Genomic DNA, 23,289 nt, shown 5'->3' with positions numbered 1-23,289 from the left:
CGCTCTTTGAGGTATAGAAGTATAAGTGAACAGGAAGCTGACGATTCAGGAGCTCAATGGGTTCTTAATGTCTGAATGAACGATACTCTCTTGTTTTCTCTGGATTCATCATTTTCTTCAACTTCACATGGGACACAAATTTATTTTATACTGTTCAAGTTTGCTTTCAGCTTAAAGGTGAACAACACGATGGCAACGTAACAGGATGCTCATTGGGATGTGACTCTATTCAGTGTAAATATGACAAAAATACATTAGATGGACTGTACAATACTGGAGTGCAGGTGACAGCTGGTTACATTATCCTTTGAAACCAGAGCAAATTGGTTTGATTTCTTTTTTCCCCATGTTTTTAAAAGAAACCAAACCAATTTGCTCAAAGTTCAAAGGTTTAAATACTTTTTAAAGGCATCTAAATGTAGCACAGGAAAAGTGGTGTCTATCCGGGTTTCAAGGGTTAATGAGAGTCTGAAATAAAGCAAATCAGTGCATTTACTCGAGTACTGTGCTCGAGTATTATTTGAGGTACTTTTACTTTACAGAAGTGTTTCCATTTTATGCTTAATTCTACTTCATATCTTAGAGGGATGCATATTGTGTATTCAGATCATTAATACAAGATATAAATCAACTAATGCATTATGATATATTCTTATTGATTAAGATAAGACTTTATTTATCAACAAGGAGGAATTCCCAAGCTACACAGCCGTATATTAAAACATTAAAATAGCTCCACCACTACCAGCTGCACATCCAGTGTCCAGTGTGTAGGATTTAAGTGCATCCAGTGGCAGAGATATAGGCTATATAACAGTCATAACTATGTTTACTTGGTCTATACATGAAAATAAGAATTGTTCTCTTACCTTAGGATGAGCTGTCTATATCGATGTACAGAGGGAGTCCTCTTCCATGGAGTCTCCCATGTTTCTACAGAAAGGACAAACCAAATACTGGTTCAAGAGACGGCCATTCATGTTTTCACATTAACTGTGGATCTACACACACACGTGGCACACTGGCAAGTTTCAGACTGCAAACCTTGATGCCACTTAGCTTTATACACTAGACCTTTAATGCCCAATAGGCAAATCCAATAATATGATGTTCGTAATGCTGATATGGGCCAGATTCTGTATGATGAGTACTTTTACCTTTGGTGCTTTCAGTATATTTTAATGAGACTTTTGTGCCTTTACTTAAAGTATAATTTTCAGTGGGACTATGAAATAATGGATTTGCAGGTTCTCTGCCAGGAGCATGAAACACTTAAATTCCTGTTTTTTGGAGACTTTTTATGCACCCCCTTGTGCCTTTTCTGCATCCACCAGTTTATGGCATATTTTAAGTTTGTTATTTGTTTGTTTGTTTTTCAAAATAAAAGACTAATACTAATTTCATGTTTTTTTATTGAGGAAGGGAAAATGCACAGGTTCTACATATTGAGGGGGTCCACCTCTGATCATCTGTATGGAAATGGTCTTTTTTAAAGTTTTATCAGGACAGTGAGAACTGAGTGTCTTCTTCAAAGAACCTGAGCTTAGCGCACCACAAGAATGAGCCTGTTGTTCTGAAATTATAAAGATGAGTTACTTGATACAGTTCGTGTATCAACACAAAGCCGTCTGCATCACATAAAAGTTAAGAGACACATAATCTTCCGTTTTAAAAATCACATTTGGTAAACGGCATGTGTTCACTATAGATGATCCCTCGAGCACACAGTGCGCACCAGTGATCAGGGATCCAGTTACCAACTTCGCCGACACCGGGCCACGTGACTCAGGTCCTCCTCATTTTAAAAAGAGCTGCTACCCTGCAATTCCTTCCACAGCTTCAAAGAGGTGGTAAATGCTTCCCCCTGTGCCAGATGACCGACTTTCGCACCTTTTGCACCTTCTGTGTCAGAGGGATCACTGCCGGAGCGTGCATCGCGTCAAAACAGTGACTTTTCCTGATGGTGCGGCTGGACCGAGTCCTCCGAGTTTCAATCATATTTCTTTTCTGATAAGTTGGCGTGCATCCCGCAAAGTAGCCCAGTCGGTATCTTCCGTCTTTGATCTGCTGGCCAAGGATGGCACTGGACCATAGGAGCGCATTTCGCGCCTCCGTTTTACTGGCGTGTGTGATAATCTGCAGCAACGTGCTATGTCCCGTCGGTGCCTATCTGTACAACAACCGCTACGCAGGGTGAGTAAAGACCCCCATTCATTTGCGGGGCTCATCAGAGCCTCTCATCCTGCAGGAAAAGCACTCTGCCGCTATCTGAAGTTTTCTGCAGAGACTACACACCAAGAGACGGGCTTTATCTGATGCTGATAGTAGAGAGACAAACAATCTTCATCATTTTGGGACATCTTCCTTGTTTGAGACATAATATAATGTTTACTCTGGGCTGATCTTGTCTAATGGCATTTGGATAAGAGTATCTGCTGTGCTGCAGAGATTGCTCATGATAGGCACAGCGGATACTGGGGATGCTTGCAGTAACAGTGGCCTGTCAAACTGTTCAAAGTATTCATTTCAGAAATTATAGCTGTAAGATGGCAGAAACTCCCAGCCCTTTTCTTGTAGCCATTCTATAATCACAAGAGAGCAAATTTGTCATAACAGTCATTTTTGTCAAAAGTCCTGGCACACTAATCTGTCTGCATGAATATGAGCATGAATGTGGGTCACACTATTCTTCACCTAGATCCTAAAAGTAGCCTAGTAGATGCTCTCCGGTGGGACCACTTGGAGCTGGACACACATAGTAATTTGGGTAAACATGTGGACAGTGTGAGTGGTGCATGTAAGGATTTATGGTCTATTTTTCAAATGAGCTTTTGATGCAGTGTAAGAGAAGCAGAGGGAGACCACCTCTGCTGGAAACTCCCTCCTCGTCTGTCTTAAACTGCATATATTTTGGATACACTCCAAAAATTGTTACCTCCTCTGGTTAGACACAAAAGTCCCCATATGCATCACATACCTTCATAAGTATTTAAACCTTTTAAACCTGAGCATAAAGGTTTATTCCCCTTCAAACATGGGGAAATGCAATTAGCAAATTGCAAGAAACTGATAAAAGGTGACTAGAAAACAAACGGAAAATTAATGTTTTTTTTTGTTTGTTTTTTTTTTAAAAAGAGAAAGAGACGTGGAGGGAGAGGAAGAGAAAACAGAAAATAATTTTAAAAATAAATTAAAAAGAGGGGAAAATGCCAAGAAACTATATTTATGATTATTAGAATTATATATTCAAAATATGTTACAGAATTTTTTTCCCAGGTAATTTCCTTTTAACGTTTTAGGAATTTATTATTAATTTATGATTAATTTATTGTTAAGTTTATCATTGTCTTCCTCCCATCTTTTTAAAGGAAATTAAGCTAATTTGCTAAGGTTCCAAAGGGTTAATTGAGCTTCTTTAATGTACTTTTTTAACATGGAGAGATTACGATAGTAGTATATTACACTATCAAAACCCTGCTGAGAGTCAACTCCTCAGTTTAAAACAAATTGCTTCCATCCCAGAGAGAGTACTGCTGCGGGAATCAACACACTGTCAACTTAAGGACAGCTTTAGTTCAGAGAGCCCTACAGCTGGTAGATTCAAAGCAAAAGGCCTTTGCCAGGCCGCCACTGTAACGAAAAAAGCATGTCGTCTCTGAGAATCACAACAAGATGAACGAATGGTTCAATTTGGACTACAGTAGAGCTCGGGGTGCCACTTCAGTTTCTCAGAGACTCTGTGTGTGTGCATGGTGCTGTATGCAATTGTGAAAACAAAAATCACAAGTCCTACTAACCTACACCAGCGAGAGCTGATTGAAGATGTGGAAACACAAATTTCTCTGATGTTTCAGACACAGAAAATGTTTCACTATAAGCTTGTTTCTGAAGTTTGAAATCTGTCTAGATTCAGTTTCTCCCATTTCTGTCACATCCAAACAACTTCCTTACCTCCGAAAGCTGCTGTCCCGTTCGCTTTGAAGTTCATCTTCCATCACGTCTGTTGCCATGGAAACATGCTGTTTTTGGGGAAATGTGTTGTGGTCACTGAAATGGGGTGACCACTCATGTGGGACACTCGGACCCCTTTTGTTCATCAAAACCTCAGAGTGGCCAACTGCCACCTTTGTTTAGGGGGCCCAACTTCCTGCGTGACACGTTGTAAAAAAGCTCTGTGAAAGAAGTGAAACATGAGAGAGGAAGACAGAGAGAGGTTTAAAAAAACACGAGACATGAAAGTGGACAAACATGCTATCTGACAGACAGACCGGTAACTGGGCAGACACAGAGAGTGTGTAATTAATGAATTAGTGGTCGTGTGTTAGCTTTGAAGTCAGCTCCAGGAGCTCTGAGTGAAAGCAACGTGATTCGCGATGAGGATAAAGTGTATCTTTGTTTTATTATAAAAGATGTGGATTAAAGATTTTTTTAGAAAAGCTCTCACACTTCTCTTTTGTCTTACGTGTTTATGTCAGCTATCTGCCAAGATGTGACGAATTATATTATTCTGTGATGAGTTTTAACTCATTTCACTAATGTAATCTACAAATTATTTAACTTTTTTGCAGTTGATTAAAATGAAATTCTCATTGATTCTCAATTAAAATTACCAAGAGCGCTATTGCTTTTTGATCTGATAAACAGATTTTTAACCACACAATAGCTTTATTGTAAGCCTTTGTGTTATTGTGTAACTTTACTGTTTAAAAGAGTTAGTTTGAATTCAGGAAACTCACACAGTAACACAAACAAGCATATTGATCGAGGCAGCAGTAGACCAGCAGCTCCTGTGTCCAGGGAGGTAAAATTGCTGTTTTTGTCAATGGTACCTGGCTTTGCAAAGAACATAGATAAGTTATACTTTCAGTTCAGTTCTCCCTTGGAAAGGGCTGTCTGTTTGGGAAGTACCGAGCATACTTCTGGATAAAATGACACTTGGATTATACTGCACGATTTGTGTGAGAGTTTGTGAATGGCTGTTTTGATATAACTTTGCTGTAGATAAATGCATTACCTATTTACTTCAAATCATCAAGAATTTCCTATATTTTTTAATTTTTTGCTCACCGAAGGCATGTGAGAAAACCAAAGTCTTCAAATTCAACATATTAAAGGGTAAGTCATTGACATACAAATTGTCATTTGGAGCTAAAGTTTCCCTCTCCTTACAAAAAAGCTATCAGATTTTAGCAGTCATTCCAATGTTTGTGCCTTTTGTAATGTTAAACAGAGTAATTAATGATACTTGTTCATATGTTCAGGTGTTTTTCACATCAATCTACAGCACATATCAGTGTATGATTGATGTATTTACAGTATTAAAATGCGAAACAGCTGCTGCTACTGTATCCACCAAAGAAAAGTTCCAGGTGCTACCTGCAGAGCTGAAAACAATGAAATACGATCCTTTAATGATGTCTCACACAAATTGTTTGACTGGGGTTTGACCCTGTCATCTATAGCACTCTAAAGGGGGAACCACACATTTCACCATCACACATCTGTTATTAGAAGTGTCACCTTCAGTCAGCACAAAGGCAGGTAGCATTACCTGTGACTCCATTGCCCAGATGTTTTTGAAATGATGGGCACTTAGTGAAAATGGATCCAAGCCCTGGTACAGTGAATTTTATATGCCGTCAAAACCTCTTTGAGGTTCTTTGAACCCGACACTAAGAAGACCTTTGTTGTTTTTGCAGTGATCAAGTCTTCAGGATAACCCCAAGTAATGATGAGGAGGTCCAAGTGCTCAAGACAATTCTGGGACATGTAAAGGTTGGCACATATTTCTTCTTTTATTCCCCTCACACACATACATGCACACACACACACACACACACGCACGCTCACTATTCCGACTTACATTTACGACTGTTTGATCTGCATAAGACACCAATTTTAAATAACTTCACTTGTAAATCTAATTTGTTTTGACTTTTTATTGTAGTGTGTGTGTGTGTGTGTGTGTGTGTGTGTGTCTTTTTGAAATGTTACAATAAAATGTCATATCTGTTATTATTCTGCTCACACCAGACTATAATCCCCCAGTGGTCTTTTTTATGACACTTGAGCAGCAGTCACAGACGGAGTGAGGCGTGACGCTGGTGGTAAAGGGGGATGATGTGACAGAGAGCTGGGGACATCGATAGGCAAAACTGAGAGACAACAAGCAGCCGAGTGTGGTCATCCATCACCGTCAGGACATATTCCCTGTCTGAGAGACCGAGATACTGGTGATAGGATGCTCTGTATTCGTTTCAGTGAGAAACCCTGAGAGCAGAATGTGGAGAAACTACAAAAGATTTCGTCATAATGACGCCTGAATGTTTGGATCCCTTTCAGTTACAAACTATATGAACATGTGTTTCAAAGATACTGAAATTAGGGGGGAAACCCTGGAGGACACGAAAGCCTCGCCTCTTTCCCCCAAACTCATTTGGGAGTAATTACCCATCAGCCTCAGGAGCATGGTTGACCTTCCTTTGCACGTTGTTTTAGTTTGCAAATACACAGCAAAGATTGTTTGTAAAGCATAAAAAGCATGATGCAATTATAGGCATTCAAGTTCAGCAAATAGTCAAAGAATTCTTTTGAATAACTGAGTGCACAGTTGATTTTACTAAAGATCAATGTTTCTGGAATTATTATCCCTCTACAGACAAATGGTGAAAAAGACCAAAGCATGCCTGTGAATATTAGTATGATGCCAGTGATCTTTTCATTATTAACCAGTAACTAAATGATTAAAAAAAACAACAAAAAAAAACCCCTGACTGGATGAAAGTTTTAAGACTGGGCAGCCTTATGTCATAGGCTACTTAGTTTGAATCGATAAATCACTCGTTTCATTGATGGCTGGTTCGGGTAAGCTTGTTAGAAAATATTGCAGGTTTCCAGCGGTTCAAAGCGGTGACAAAGCAGCGTTCTGAGTAAATTGTTATTATTTTCAATAATCCAATTTACACCCTCTGTTCCCGTCTCTTTTCTCTTTGTCTCAAAACAAGCAGCCTCCATTTAGTTGAGATGTTTCAGTCCTATTTGAAGGGTTGAAAATATCCAGAGAAAGACCAAATTATGATCAATACATCTTGATTTCACTTTTGTGTGCCGTTGTTACCTTTTTCCTTCATGTACGCTCTGTTTTGATGGCCTTGCACCTCTGTGATGTGCGTACAATACTCTCAATACGTTGCCCTCTTACAAGCTTTTCAGAGCTTGCAACTGCATCTCACAGTCCGTTTTATCTTTTATTACCAGGACACACTTCATTTTATGGACCTGTTTCCTAATAATTTCCTAGAGAGTTTCCTGGGAATAACTATGTGATCTGGTATTAATTATAGGGAAAATAGAGGAAAAGCTCTGAGTTTTTGTATTTTTGTTTTGTGAGTTTGTATGTCGAACTATTTCTTTGAAATTACTGTTCCATGCTAATGAAACATACAGACAACATAATTAAACAGCTAATTTAGTAAATCAAAAATGTAGATTACAATTAAAACACTTCAGGGACTTTATTTGGTCTAGTTGCAGAGATTTCGATGTGTCTACAGCCCTGTGGCAGTGTGGTCCGTTTCTCCAGTTTGGTTTGGTCCTCTTGGTTTGTACTTGTGCAGCCGAATGCCGCACCAACAATTATGAAAGGCATCTGTTGGTTCAGATCAAGCTTTTGTTTGGTCCAGAACCAATACAGCTCTGAGCAGGGAACGAACAGAAGAGGACAAAAAGAGGTTTCAGTAAACGCTTATGATTTGCGGCGAGGGATACTCAAAGAGAGCCAGGCCGCTGGTCAGGACCTGGCCGGGGTTTTATATATGTAAGGGCAGCGGACACTGGGCTCCAAGGCCAGCCGAGGCAGTGGCAGCTACTGTTTGGACAGCTGTGGACTTGTGTTTTCAGTAGCTTAGCCACACTGCCATGCCTCCAGTGCCAGGTTGAAACTTTTCAGCCTCAGGCTGGGCATTAAGGTCAAATAATAAACACTACAAAATGCAAGAGAATCAAGAATCAGATCCATCATCAACAAAATAACACATTTTTTTGAGTAATTACTCAAACTGTTTGTTTGGCTAAAGGCTGATTGACAAGATTTTGCTTTTTCCAAACACCTGGTGGTGGACATTCCCAAGAAAAACCCTCTGGTACACAGGAATCAGTGTCTCTGCATTTCCAGAAGCAGCAACAACACCAGTTTCAGCTAAATTCATACAACCTATATAGAACAAGCTGTGAAAGCTCCCATGATTGAACAGAGTCTGATCTACAGAATCTGTCTGCAATAATAGGTAATACAAATTTAAAGTAAACCTCACCATCCAGGAGGCACTCTTGAATGACTGATGACCTCTGGGCAGATAAAAGAAGAAACACAACAGCTCCTGAATGCACCCAGTAGAGCAAATAATACCTTCACCAAAGCTATGCATTGTCAAGATAAGGTATTTCTACATGCTGGATTTTCACAAAAAGTTAATAATTACCACTTCAGCTCCCGGAGAACATGTCTATGACTGCACCCAAAAATGGGTCATAAGATATTGCCCATTAATAAAAGTCAGTTGTATTTTATCAGTGGATCATTTTGTCTATAAAATAGTGGGAAATGACGTAACAGATAGCTTGTTTTTTTTCTGATAAACACCTCAAAACCCAAAGACAAAGAAATTAGGCAGTAATTATTATATTTACTGCACACATCTCCCAAATATTAAAATATGTTCAAAATGCCCTCCATTAAAAATATTGATAGAGACTATTTAAAAAAAAAAAAAAAGCTATGCTATGACAAGCAACAAGCACAAGCACAAGCACCGTCCAAAAACATTATGGGGATGTAGTCATAATCATAAATAAACCTAACAATTTGCCATTATTATTTCTACTAGTTTGAATATCACTGTACTGTAGTTTTGCATGTTGTTTATGCAAGAGGCATTGCTATACCCCAGCAGAAGTCACTCGACTGCTGTCCATAAGTACAATCAATGTCAAAAACACTGTCCTGTCTCTTTGTCATTACATGTAAATAAAAAGTGGAAAACTAAAATGTGGTGTTATGCAGACTACATCACCATCAACTGTTAGAGTTTTTGTTTAACACTAGTATATCATAAATATGTCATTAAAAAGATCACAAAAATGTCATAGAGTGCATTTTTTGAACACAGCCTTCAGTCATATACTGGATCCTGAAAATGGCACTCAGTCATTAAAACTTTGGGGACCATGGATCTAGGATTTTTGTTTCAAAATGCTTTAAAATGGTCAATTTAGCTGTTAAATTTCTAAAACTTTCTCCTTTTAGGAAATCTCCCATGGAGGTTAAGTGGCGGATTATAACCCTACAATGAAATCTAAACATAGAAAAGCTGGAATTAGGTTTCATGTTTGGTATCCCCTAACTGAAATAAGTAAAAATCTCCAGTGGTCCCATCCTGTTTGAGGGGAGCATTAACATAGAATGAATGACTGTCTGTTTCCTGCATGGATCATAGAAGTTTTGTTTGAGGCTTTCCAGGGATTAAATCTGTTAAACAGATGTATCATCAATCACTGTGGCTTCTGTCATTGCTTCCTAAGAATTATTTCATTATTTACTCCGTGGAGCCGTTTCAGCATTTGTCTATAACATGACATCATCATTACAGTCAGCGTGTCCTTCTGTTGGGGGGGAAGCAGACTGTTGTTTGACTTTTTGGGAAATACAAGTATTTGCTCTTGGGCCAGGAGTTAGATGAATACAGTAAATATGAAGCTGAAGCCAGCAGCCGGTTTGCTTGAGGACTGACAACAAGGGGAACTAACTTCCTGGGGTCTCCGCCTGGCAACCTTGTGTTTACAACCAAACTAAAGGAAGTCACAGCACTGAGCAATAATCCGGCACAGAAACCTCCTATAAATTGTTTTCCTTTTAACAGATGAAACAAACAAGATATAAAGTGTTAATAGTGAGCTTTAGAGGTGCTGGTGGGTGGATTTTGTTACCTTTGGACAGAGCTGGGCCAACTGTTCCCCCCCTGCTTCCAGTCTTTATACTAAGCCAAGCAAACAGCTGCTGGCTGTAGCTTTATATTCACTCTACACATATGAGAGTGATATTGATTTTCTCATCCACTTCTTTGCAAGAAAGTGCAAAAGAATATATTTCCCAAAAAGTTTTCTATTTCTTTTTATATTGAAGCATCCAATATCAGGCTGTGAAGAGCGTCAAACAGCTGGTATTTTGATAATTACATTTGTATAAACTGAAGGGCCTATAGGGGCCTCAAAATGACTATTAAAAGACACAGATAGACCAAAAAATACACAAATATGTCAAAAATACGCAAAATGATCTTTTAGTGAAACCAAAGAAACAACAAAAATATGCAAAGAAACTATGAAGAGACACAAAATGACTAAAATAGATGAAAAACAACCACAACAACAAAAGGCAATGCCAGTGCAAAGTCAGTGTCCTGCTCTGCCGTAGGAGGGATGTTGGGGGCTTTTGCATGTCTGTGCCCCGGGACCCACTGTCACATAATCCACCCATGTTGGTTATGTCCACTGACAAACTGTGTTTTACTTTGGCGACTTGTTTTCTTTTACTTGACTGCAGCTTCACCGCGTCTGCCTTGAGGAAAGTCAGCTCTTTTTTATTGAACTATAACTTTTCCTTTCTTGTCCTGCCCATGCCATTGTTACATCAACCAAAACAACACAAATGCAATTAATTGCTACTCTGTGTACACAGACACACACACACACACACACACAAAGAAAAATCACACAAAAAATGCTGAGCAATTTATAAAGCAGACAAAGAATGCATCTTTAGGGCTCATAAATAAAGGCTATAAAATTTTAAATTGAGAGAATGGTTTGTGAGGAGTTGTGTTATCTGATCGGGGATATTGAAGTGCTTTTTAGTTGTCTGTGTTTTGGATTTGTTTGGCTAACAGCAGAGCTGAAACATTTGGGGTACTTAACCATTTGGAAATGCCATAAAAGTGCCGCAGTAGAGAGCGGTTTATACTGCAGGGCACCAAGCATTCCAGTTGAGGATTTTCTATCCCTCTGGCTCTAAACAAAGTTAAATTAATCTGGTATGCATTCTGTAAACCATTAAACCAATTGACACATTAACAAGCATGTGTGCCAGCCTGCATGTCTGTGCCCCCATGTAGAAATGAAAGCCAGCTGAGGACGTTCACACATGTCTGCAGAAACACTGAATGTACAGCACTCTCCTCGCAGTGACTACTGTGTGTTTCATTTGTAGGTCAGCTCTCTCTGTTATTTTATCAGTTACCACATGATGTCTGTGTTTATATGGTTGGCTAGCTGTTTTAGCTAAAGCTAACAGACCGAGCTACGGTGGCCTGATAACAGACGCTGAAAGACAGGATTTTTGTTGCTAATACGAGGTCAAACGGTGGAGAGGAGAGCAGAGGGAGAGTCATTCACCGCAGGTTGTTAACGTCAGAGTGTGTTTTGCCTCATTAACACCGTAGAGTCATCACCATTCCCCTGATTTAGTCCACCGCTTACAGGTAGAGACTGGAGGAATGTTAAACTGTCCAGGCCTTAACAAAACAATTTGGTCATTAACACCAAATGTTTGGTGCTATTTTAAACACCCAGTAGATAAGATAATGAGGTCTCTCTTGGGGTCATTTCTTTTTCTTAAACATGTGCTCTTTAACCCTTTAAAACCTTGAGCAACATTACTTTTATTGTGGCGCTTTCAGATGCCTTTCAGAAGTAATTAAACCTTTAAACCCTGAGCAAATTAGTGTGATTTCTTTGAAAAAAATATGGGAAAAAAGGCAATGAGCAGCTTGATATGAAATGTTCCACAAATTGCAGAAATTAGTAAATTTAAACATTATTTTTATGGGGATTTGTGTGTGAAAGGGGGAGAGAGAGGGGATGACATGCAGCAAAGAGCCAAGGGTGGGGTTGAACCCACGACCGCTGTGGCAAGGACATAGCCTCTTGTACACAGGGCACCACCTCTACCAGGTGAGCTACTGGGCACTGTAAATGTCAGTAAATTTTGATATATTTTTTTAAAAGCTAAGGAAAAATATCTATGGAAAAAAGAAAGAAAAGCTGGGGATAAACTATATTTATAATTATCATAAATACAAATTTAAAATTATGTAGCCTTGGTTGTTTTTTTATTTGCTTTTTTTCATAAATCTTCAGGTAATTTTCTTGTACCTTTTACTAATTTCTTGCAATGGTTTTTGGTAATTTCTTGTTTTGTTGCTCATCGCCTTCGCCCCATGTTTTAAAATAAATCCAACCTTATATCCACACACTGGGCCTTTAAAATTACCATGGTAGAGGACTCCTACCCCTCATCATAAAATTGTGCTGTGTGTATGTGTCTTTATAACCCCTGATCTAATGTATTTGTCCTGTTCGTTTAGGTGGACTTCTGGCAGCCCAACAGTGCTTCTCTAATCTGTCAAAATGCCACTGTGGATGTCCATGTGAAACGCAATGACACACGAGGCTTACGCGTACGCTTGAAGCAGGAACATATTGATTATCGGTAAGACAGATGAGACCACCGGCAATAAATACAAAGACATAGTACACGGTACATGCTCTCGCACGTTTGGCATCTTGTTAGCAGAGTGTCTACACCCCGAGTCACATCTGTTATCCAAAGGGCTCTGCAATTACCCAGCTTTCACTGGCCTGAATATATGATTTGCACATGCAGAGTCAGTCATACTGTGCATGCAAAAGAGCTTCCTCAAAGCTGGGACACATAGAAACACACATCAGAGTCCCTCTCCGAATCTGCTCCAAAAAGCAGCCCTTTCATCTCCCCACACCATCGCTCATCAAAATTAACGTTGAAATGATGGAGTTTTATCAAAGCAGCCGCAGCTAGAAAGAATTTCATTGTCATCTCTGTCCTAGGGGGAGAAGTGCAGATCTGAGGATGAGGGTTTTTTTCTACTCAGTGTTGATTGACTGAGAAAGTGGTTTACACTGCAGGGGTCTTTGGTAGGTCATTGGGTTTTAAGGGAGGGAGGTGTCAAAGATCTCATTCTACTCTAAGCGAAACGATGGCACTTTTTATGCCTCAGTGTTGGGAATAGCTCAGGTTGGAGGCAATATGTTTTCAGGTTGTCTGTCCGTCCATCTGTTAGGAACATTCTTCTGAACGCAATATCGACAGCCTTGAGAGATTTTCTTCAAATTTGTAACAAAAATTAATTTGGACTCACCGATGAGCTGATTAGATTTGGTGGTCAAGGTCCCTGTGACCTCGTCAAAAACCTCAGGTGCCCGCCTTGAAACTGTGCCAACTGTATAGATCTTCTGTGCTGCCAGGGGAAAGGATGTGTGTGAGGTATGATTTCACAGACATGTATGTAAACTGTAAATACACCTTAACTGGTGCACAGAGGCATACAACCATGTGGTGGTATATCTAGTTTAAAGTGAAGCAGTTATGGAAAGAAATGTATATATAAGGACCTCATGAGGAAGTGTATTTTCGGAGAGTCCGGCTGCCCACATAGTTGCTGCAAAAACAGATCACATTGTCTGTTTCAGGTTGCAGTGGGAAGCGAAGAGGCATAGGGGCTGAGCAAATGTGAGAGCAGTCCATAAACCGATAATGATGGTTCAAATTATGGTTTTGGCTCATTTAAAACATCTAATTTACTGATAGACAGCAGAGTTATAACCAGTATTGTTTGTGCTATCAAACAGGGAGAGTGCTGATGTAGAAAACTGATTTGGATGTTCAGCAAAGAAGAGGGACGAGCGAAAGCAGTTGCATAATGGGTGTTAGGAGTGAGTCAACAATACAGTCAGGACCCCTGATACACCACTTCATACCAGCTCTCAACACCAAGCACACATATTATATTCACTTACAATGCATGACCCGACAGTCAAACAGGGACCCACTGTGATTAATGATCAAAATGGAAGTTCAGCTCATTTTATTTTCTCACATTAACCTAGAGATTATGTTGTAAGCAGAAACAAGCTTAATCTTCAGGCTTAGATGTTGTAGTTATATACAGTATATAGAGCTAACAGATTAGCTGATTAATTGATTAGATGCTGAATCAGAAAATAAGCACCCACTATTTTGATAATCAAGTAATCGTTCAAGTCATTTTTTGAGTAGTAAAGAAAATGAGATATATTCCTGCTTCCACCTTTTCAGATGTGAAGATTTGCTGCTTTTCCTTGGTAAATATATCATTATAAATAGATTATCGTCAATTTTTGGACTTCTGGGGCAACCAAAAAAGACATTCTTTTATTTTTTTTACTTTATAGAATAAGTTGTAAATCAGTTAATAATAAAATAATGGTTATTTTCCACCCAAATTACTATTTTCCTCCTCCATACCAAGGTGTCTTTTTTTGTCTTTTTATCTATCTCTTTAACTAAATATGCATCTTATGATATGCACATTAGCTTTTGTAAGACTATTATTTACAATTCAATACAGCTATTAATTGAGCAATCATAAAAATTAATAGTCCCTTTTTAATTATGAATTTACACTTACATTAGCAGTCACTTCTGGCCCAAGTATGAGATCAGGCTCTCTCTTATTGACTTATTATTGGTTCACTCTCCAAAAGTTTTATTTAAGGATTATTATTGATATACAAAGAACTTTTAAATGTACCAGTAATAAACAATGTAGTGACAACTTGCAGTCTTTATATAAATAACCTTTTTTAGAAAGTGATGCCGATTATGGTCAAAAGCAGTAATACTGAAAACACTAGTATTAAAACCATATTCACTGGGGAACACTGTGACTGTTCTCACATGTTTCAGTGTTATTGTTAAGGTGTTATGGTGGTTGGCTATCATGTCTATCAGGTGTCTGTCTCATTCCCTCTCTTCCATCCACAGGGTGTTTATCTCCAATCTGCAGAAGGAAATTGAAAAGCAGACTGGATATCGCTCCTCTCGCAAGCGGAGGTCAGAGTCTCAGTATGACTACGAGGTTTACCACTCTTTGGAAGAGGTAGATGTGAAGCCCTCCGTCTGCCTGCCTGCCTGCCTGCCTGCCTATCTCTCACACTCCCCTACTCTCTAATCTAATGCACACAGAGTAAACAAACATCCTCTCTAAGGTGCTCTCACAACTCCCAATTACCCCATTCCACAGGTCTCTCTCCCACAGCCTCGTGCTCTCACACACAGAGACACACACTCTACTTCAGACACTTCACAGCTGTAGAGTGTTTATTTTCCCATGTCGATCAGGCTCCCGGTTCACGTATCTGTCAGGCCCTATGAAGCAGCATGAATTCCACATACAGATCCTGAGAGCCTCCACAAATCTTTAGTGCTCTGAGCTTTGATCCTCTCATAAAACACACACTTATACATGCATCTCTGTGTGTGTGCAGACACATTGCAGAGAGACATCCCCCCACACAAATGCACACACTCCATAGGCACATGGAGTACGTCTTTTTGCCCCATTTACTCTAGAAAACTTTGTAAACAAACCCTTGAATGACATCACTCTTCTACGTTTTTTTTCTATCCTTTAGATCCAGAGCTGGATGTTTGAGATGAACAAAACCCATTCTGACTTGGTTGATATGTTCTCCATTGGGAAGTCATACGAGGGAAGACTGCTTTATGTGCTCCAGGTAGGACAGAAAGCATGAGACACATACAAAAAATGACATACAAAGAGACAGGTTCATGCACATGCACGCTTGTGCTACTCTTGTGCTTTTCTCCTGCCAGATAGGAAAGAGAAGTCGTCATCAGAAGAAAGCTGTTTGGATCGACTGTGGCGTCCATGCCAGAGAGTGGATAGGACCTGCTTTCTGCCAGTGGTTTGTCAAAGAGGTAGTCATGTTTTTACAATCTTCAAATTCAAACATTAAAACACTGTTTGAACTTTGTGCGTTGTTTGCACCGATGCATGTCTCAGCAGTGTCTCATATCTAAATGATAGCCTTTAGCAACCAGCCTGGGATGTTTGGTCTCTGAGGTTCTCAACAAAACGTGAACATCTGTTCACTCGTCATGCCTGCTTATGCAAATACTGAAGAATAGCCTTTATTGTTCATATGTTCAACATAACCCAGACGTTCACACAAGTTCCGTCACACCCTTAAAGTCTTAGTTCTACCCTCTGAAGTGAGGACGGTACCAGACCAGAGTCAGACATTAACTGCAAGAACCTGGCTTGTTTTATACTACTTAGATGCCAGATGAGTGGGATTAGCAACACAGCGCCAGAGCGTTAGGATAATTAAGGAAAAAAGTCAATGAAAATCAATGTCAAGCACTGAGTCACAAGCTTCTATAAGGAATTCTTGTATGATAGACTTCAATTGACAGGTTTTTGACTTTTTTAGACTTAGAGGGGCTCTATGCGAGTTCACAATGTGTCTGGACATGGTTGTCAAAATGAGGGTGGTTAAGTTGGGGGCCAATAGCAAACCTTGCTGACTCCATAAACAGCTCAAAACAAAGGCAATCTTCAAAAATGGACTATATGGTTGACACAATACTGGTTAATCAAGCAGGATCACTGCATTTTTTTTCATTCACCTCACAATATCAGGACTGTCATACAGTTTGTAGACATTCACCAAGAAGGAATTATGCAGGCAGAACTTGTGCCTTTTAGAATGAGACTTCAAACATGCAAACAAACAATAACTTACTCATCTGCCCCCCACTCAAAAAAGTTTGGACATCCCTGGCTTACACTGTCCTTCTTACCCTAATGCTAACCAGTCTGACTCCTCTTGCCAAAATATAATCCAACCAACGAACGCAATGACAACTAGCCAATCAGAGGGACAGTAGGGCATTTTATTCCTTCGTAGTGAAGGAATAAGAAAACAAAAGGCTGGATGCTATGTTTCTGCAACACCACTGTCCAGATATCACCAGTAATCACTGTATAGTTGCAGTGCAAAGCAGCAGCAATGAGCTAGCCACTGGGGTGCACATACATACTAACATGCGTGTGCAGCCGGACTGGTTTACCACAACAAAGAACAGAGACGCTCAGATTACAACACACAGAGGAAGTGTAACTTCATTCTCTGCTCAGGATGCCGTTACACTAAATCTTTATAGAGAAAATTAGTGGCTTTCTGGTGTATTAATGCTCTGATTGTCACAAACAGAACCTTCAAACAAATCCTAAGAAATAATTCAACTCTAGTAACCACATGAACCATGTTCAGGAGAAAATAACTTCAAAACATGTGCCACTACAAAGTACCACATGCACTTTCCTCAACTTGTCCGAGGTTCTTGGACTGTATAATTTATAAAACAATGTTTTTATTAATATGCTTTGCAATCATTTTGTTTGCATACACTGGCCTCTGATATGAGGGTTTAAAGAAAAATGCGTGACAAATTCACCTTAGGCCATTACACAGACTTACAAGTTCAGGGAATTCTTAAAAGAAGGACAAAGTAGGAGTAGGAAGTGACTAAATAAGGGAGGGAAGAGCCACATAAAAGCAGGAAATCAGAAACAGACTCAGGAAAAACAGTCAAAGATGCTCCACTTGGCTCAAAAAGGTGCCCTAAAATGTAAACCAACTGTCATGCAGTAACTAAGGTTGGCCACAGGAGGTCAGGGTGCCATCTTTGTTTAAGGCTTAAAGCATATTAACCTCGGCCTTATTTAAAAGCAGGTGTAAGCGGCATTAGCCCAGTGCCCAGATCTCCTCTCCTCATCTACAGTCTCAGTGTTAACCTACTGTAGCTGTGCATTTTGAAAAAACTGTGCCAGCAATCACGCATAAAGTAACAAAATATTGACAAGCATAGCACAGTAATTACATGCAATGTATGATTAGACCACAATCTGCATCTTTGCTTTGTAATTACACTGTTTTTGTATTGTAATTCAAGGCCATCAACTCATACCAGTATGACTCTGTGATGAGACGACTGCTGAACCAGCTCAACTTCTACATCATGCCAGTCTTCAATGTAGATGGATATCATTTCAGCTGGACCACGGTACTGTAGGTCTTTCTACAAACACAATACAGACATAATTTCAAACAAGCTATTTTTTTTTTCCTTGTCTTTGGACATTTTTCTAATAAATCTGATACTTTGTAGCCTGCAGGGCCCCGAGGATAAACACCTTTATTTTATTTAGATGCATGTATTCAGAATAAACACCAGTAACACATCTTTTTACAGATTTGGAATATTTTCAAGGCTGCAAACTGAATATTTTGAGTCAGGCTGAAAATATGAAACAGCAGAGAGATAACAATGTTTTTTGTTATTATGCAGCCCTTATCTCTGTATAAGTAGTCTACACTTAAGTGAAAAATACCCCTCAACTTCTGCACACATCTGTTAGAAATAGACCAACCAGAGCTGAATGAGTGACAGACGGATTATTTTGGAGAATAGCAGAATACTCCATTTGTTTGATCAGTCTGACAGTTGGTGGACATACACTATAACAGCGTCTTTGTTTTTCCTGTAGGATCGGTTCTGGAGGAAAACACGATCTAAAAATCACAAGTTCCACTGCAGAGGAGTGGATGCTAACAGAAACTGGAAGGTGAAATGGTGTGGTAAGTTCAATAACACTGAGCTTCAGCTGAAACGTGAGAAAAATCTACCCGAATCTCTCTCACATATAAAGCACATGGAGACATGCTAACTGCAACTTGGCAGGCGGACTCTGTAGTCTGCTGCTGATGTCGTCTTTTCTGACTATTAATCAGAGTAAGCTGTGGATAAAATATTTGTGTGGTGACTACAATCTGTGTTTGATGTCATTTAGTGTCTGGTGGGAAGCGGGTGGAGGGGTTCTGCTGAATCATCATCACTGTAGGAGGGCTCTGAGAGTATTGCAGAGATGTTTGCAGAACAGACAGACACACAGACAGACGTGATGATGACATGTGACATGAAAAACGAAGAGAAATTGAGGAACCAAGTTTTTTCTTCTCAAATGAATATTAGCTGACAAATAGGCTATCTGGGTACTTAATTTAAAAGCTTTTCTAAAGGGAGCTCGCTGTCAGTGAAATGCTTATGAAGCCACACATATGCTGTGCTGGAGAATTGTATGTATGAAAGACGAAAATTTAACATGATTTCATGGACAAGACCTCATTTTATACTGAAGTAATGGTCTAGTGGAAAACTGCATTAACAGCACATTGCCAGCTCTGTGATTACTTTTAGCCTGACTGACATCCATGCTAATATTTTACAATATTGACCACCACACTGTCTCTGCCATTTATAGATATGAGTAATTTTCAGAGGATTTCATATGCAAACATCAATAGGGTGCCCCACGGATGACATTATTCTGTAAGCCAACCTGGAAACTAATGTCGCCTTGGTTCCCTCATCAAAAAGCCTATGGGATATTTCCACTGGATTTTGGATTATTGCAGAAAATAAGCTCTCTGGTAAACAAATATTTATGATACTTACACAAGATTATTTCCACAAATGAACACCACTTTTAGGATTTTTGAAGTCTAAACGCAATCCCCAGAAGTAAAAAGCTGTTGCTAGGCTAAAAAGTATGCGTCGTCACCGCTGCTCAATGTGATGATGTTGGCCACTTGTTGGCAACCGTCTTTTATAAGACAGATAAAAGCTTCAAAGTTTGCGAGTGGGGTATTTACTTATATAGTTTTTGTTGTAGATCAAAACATGCAAGTCTTAAACTTATGTTAATCACAGACATGATTTCAGGCTTCTAACTAAAAACCCATTCAAAAATCCCCATTGACTTTGAGACTAGAGAACCGGAGGTGCTAAAATGTTGGTCACTGAGTATAAGGAACCTAGATCACAGCGCCTGACTTTTATCTTTAGTTTGAAAGCCTGAATGCACCAATTTTTTGATTTGTGCGTCTAAATCTGTTCTTTAATGCATTCTTTTTCTCCTCTTTTTTTCCCAGAGGAGGGTGCTTCATCTCATCCCTGTGATGACACGTACTGTGGTCCCTTCCCAGAATCTGAGCCTGAAGTCAAGGCCGTTGCCAAGTTTTTGCGCAAACACAAGAAACGCATCAAGGCTTATATATCCATCCATGCCTATGCCCAAATGCTGCTTTACCCCTATTCCTATAAGTATGCCACTATCCCCAACTTCAACTGTGTGGTAAGACATCCATTGCTTGATAATGAGCCAATAATCAACAAGTCTTTACTGACGATACTATTTATATCCACCACCCTCTAGTGGTGTATTTAATGATAATATGTTATAGTTACTTAAAGGGATACTTCACCCCCAAATGACCATTTGTGTATCAGTTACTCACCCTGTGTTCTGTTGAATTAATGAAGAAAACCTTGTTTTTCTTGCATGCCTTTGGCGAGAAAAGATTGTGAAATTCTTGATGCATTGAAGTCATAGGGGTCCACGTTTAACAACAGGAAAACTATCCAAACATCTATTTGTCTTTTTTAATCCAAGTCTCCTTTATCTAGAGATATGCCCTGCACTTCCTAAACAGACAGTCCTTTCCTACGGAGAACTGAGGAGAAGGTGAAACGTATCTATACTCTCTTCAAAGCCAGATTCCACTGACAAAAACTAATTTTACCTCAATTTTACCATTGGCAAAAATTACCATTTTTGCCAATGGCGTTTGGCTTTGAAGAGAGCATAGCTACGTTTCATTTTTAATTCAGTTCCTTGTCAGAAAGGGCTGTCTGTATTGAGCATAGAGCTGCATGAATAAGACTCGGATTAAATTACACCAGTTGTGTGAGAGTTTATAAACACATGTTTTCATATAGTTTTCCTGTTGTTACACGTGGAGCCCCTATGACTTCAACTCATCAAGAATTTTCTGCATTTTTGCATTCTTTATTCACCAGATTAATGGAAGAAAAAACAAAGTTTTCTTCCAGAATACAATGTAACACGGGATACCTTGCAGTGCTATATAGGATAACTAATGAGCTGGCCTTCTGTTTTCACTGTCCAGGAGTCAGCAGCTCATAATGCAGTTACAGCCCTGTACTCTGCCTATGGAGTGAGATACAGATACGGACCTGCCTCCACAACCCTGTGTGAGTACTGCTCTTTGCCTTCACTGTATCTTCCAAGTTTAGAAACAAAACAGAATGGATTATTTGTCACGTCGTACTTGCTGCTCTGTGCTCTCCTTCCAACCTCATCTGTGTTTCTTTCATTTACTGACAAGGAAAATGGATCCTCATTCATGTTATGAAGTGGGGAGAGGTGCCAGTTTTCTATAAATACACAATCAATTTAGTCTTGCACTCAGTGTACTGAACGTACCCCTTGAGAGGGGCTAAATGCAGAGATGTAACACCAATGAGACTAAAATGCTTTCACCTAAAATTGAATCAATTTGTTGTCAAGGGTGTTGGATTAAATATTCAAATCATTTAGTTAAGTAATAGTAGCACATCTAGCCCACAAGTAAAAGTCTTACATTCAAAATAGTTGCATTTTTTCATGTTATGTAACGAAAGCTCTTCTTCTTATGCTTAACTTTTCCACAGATGTTAGTTCAGGCAGCTCTATAGACTGGGCCTACAGAAACGGTATCCCATATGCGTTCGCCTTTGAGTTGCGGGATACAGGATACTTTGGCTTCCTCCTGCCAGAGTCCCTGATCAACCCGACCTGCACTGAGACTATGAGGGCGGTGAAGGCCATTGCATCAGGTCTGCTTAAGAAGTGTGAAACAGACAGGGACCGATTTCCATATATATGAGCGCACTATAGGTCCCCGGAGCTCCAGTTACTCATCTCAACACCTCATATTCCTCTGCGATTTCATATTCCTCCCAGATATTATCAGGTGAAGAACTGAGAAGGACCAGCAAAGGATGAATTTAATCTGCCTTGTATTTAGGGTTGTTCACCTTATTTATCTTTTCTGAATTGATGGTGTGCCAATAACCATGTGTCCTATGAGTGACCTGCCTGTTTACACACAATAAGATCCCACATACGGCGTAAGAGGGCATCATTGTGTGCCCCATGCAAAAAAACAATGTCCCAAGCTTGAATCCTTTATTGCTCTTAACTTAAAAAATGATCAAACTTCTCCATGATATAATCTGAATGGTGGTCACATGAGCACTTATTAAGATATAATAGCACTTTTTTTGAAAGAAAAAGCTCAGATTTTAACGTCTTCCAAAAAATGTGTCTTCGTAAGAACTGTTATTAACGACCCTATCTCTATTTTTATTCCTTTTATTTTGAAACTACTCCTACCAAGTGCCAGTACTTTAATGATAATGTATTAATGCCTTTATTACTGCAACATTGTTGGTATACATAATATTCTATCACCTGACAATCTTGGGTTTGGTTTAGATTTAAATGTTTTTTGTTCAATTTTTACTTGGTTCAGACTAAAATTTAAATTGAATGACCTGCCACTTCAGCAGCTTATAGTGTCATTACTCAGGTACGGATCAATGACAGAGTCAGAAATGTTTACTTTTGACAACATATGTGCTTAATATGAGATTCTAATAAATCTGACTTGAATAAATATTGTTATATAACAAAAAATGTTCACGTTTTTACATTCATCTCATCTTTACATCTGTATTTATTTAAAAATGTCAATGGCAAAATGTCACAGCTGTAGCCCATATTTGTGTTTTGTACATGTTTTGTAAACATGTTGATAATAAACATTATTTTATGCATGTATGTGTCATTATGATAAACTCCCTTAGCTTTCACAGATCAGAGAATTTATAGCTTTAAGCAAAACACTTCAAATCAAACTCTCTCTTTCAAACATCCTCCTCTTTCTCTTTTCCACTCTTCATATCCAGTCTCTGATTCTGTAGCTCTGCTCTTATTTATGGATTCAGAAATGGTGGAACTGACACGCAAGACATCCCAAACTGAAAGTGAATGCTGCCACCCACAACTGCCAAATCTGTGTTGTCAAATTGCCAGATTTTCGGAATGTACTTGCTGTCGGACTTTGCAAAATGTTGCTCAAGGCTGTAAAAGGCAGTGCAGCAATACTAAACATGCTCATACCCAGTTACAGATAAGGTGGTAGGATTAAATAAGAAGGTAAAGTGATATTTGCAACATAATGACCATAGCGGACAGCTAAATCTTAGTGATTAATGATTTAAGATTATATTTCAAGGTTGATTATATTAAAGAGGGAAAAATATGCCTTCATCCATGGGCAGCAGCATTGGATTTGTGGGGGGCACATATAAAACAGGAGGTTTGCGAGTCCTCCAGCAGAAAAATTTGAGCATCAAAACTCTTAATTTCCTGCATTCTGGTG

The 23,289-nt window shown here is 39.2% G+C and overlaps 1 protein-coding gene across 1 annotated transcript; it reads left to right on the top strand.

Moving 5' to 3' along the window:
* Positions 1-1,948: 1,948 nt before the first annotated feature.
* Positions 1,949-22,189, top strand: cpa6 (carboxypeptidase A6). Its single transcript, XM_042510774.1, has 11 exons — positions 1,949-2,193; positions 5,700-5,775; positions 12,420-12,544; positions 14,897-15,011; positions 15,547-15,648; positions 15,749-15,853; positions 17,894-18,004; positions 18,489-18,579; positions 19,933-20,135; positions 20,971-21,055; positions 21,515-22,189. Exons 1-11 carry the CDS (start codon positions 2,078-2,080, stop codon positions 21,727-21,729), a joined length of 1,344 nt encoding a protein of 447 aa, XP_042366708.1. The 5' UTR covers positions 1,949-2,077; the 3' UTR covers positions 21,730-22,189.
* The last annotated feature ends 1,100 nt before the right edge of the window (positions 22,190-23,289 follow it).

The sequence above is a fragment of the Plectropomus leopardus genome, chromosome 21 (assembly GCF_008729295.1).
Source record: "Plectropomus leopardus isolate mb chromosome 21, YSFRI_Pleo_2.0, whole genome shotgun sequence".
Classification (NCBI taxonomy): Eukaryota; Metazoa; Chordata; class Actinopteri; order Perciformes; family Serranidae; genus Plectropomus; species Plectropomus leopardus.
The sequence above is the reverse complement of the archived record's forward strand: the minus strand, read 5'-3'. Positions and strand labels throughout refer to the sequence as shown.

Coding starts and splice junctions, on each gene's coding strand:
- cpa6 (XM_042510774.1), top strand. CDS start 2,078: ATGGCACTGGACCATAGGAGCGCATTTCGCGCCTCCGTTTTACTGGCG. Junction 5,776..12,419: donor CAATTCTGGGACATGTAAAG/GTTGGCACATAT, acceptor CTGTTCGTTTAG/GTGGACTTCTGGCAGCCCAA. Junction 12,545..14,896: donor CAGGAACATATTGATTATCG/GTAAGACAGATG, acceptor TTCCATCCACAG/GGTGTTTATCTCCAATCTGC.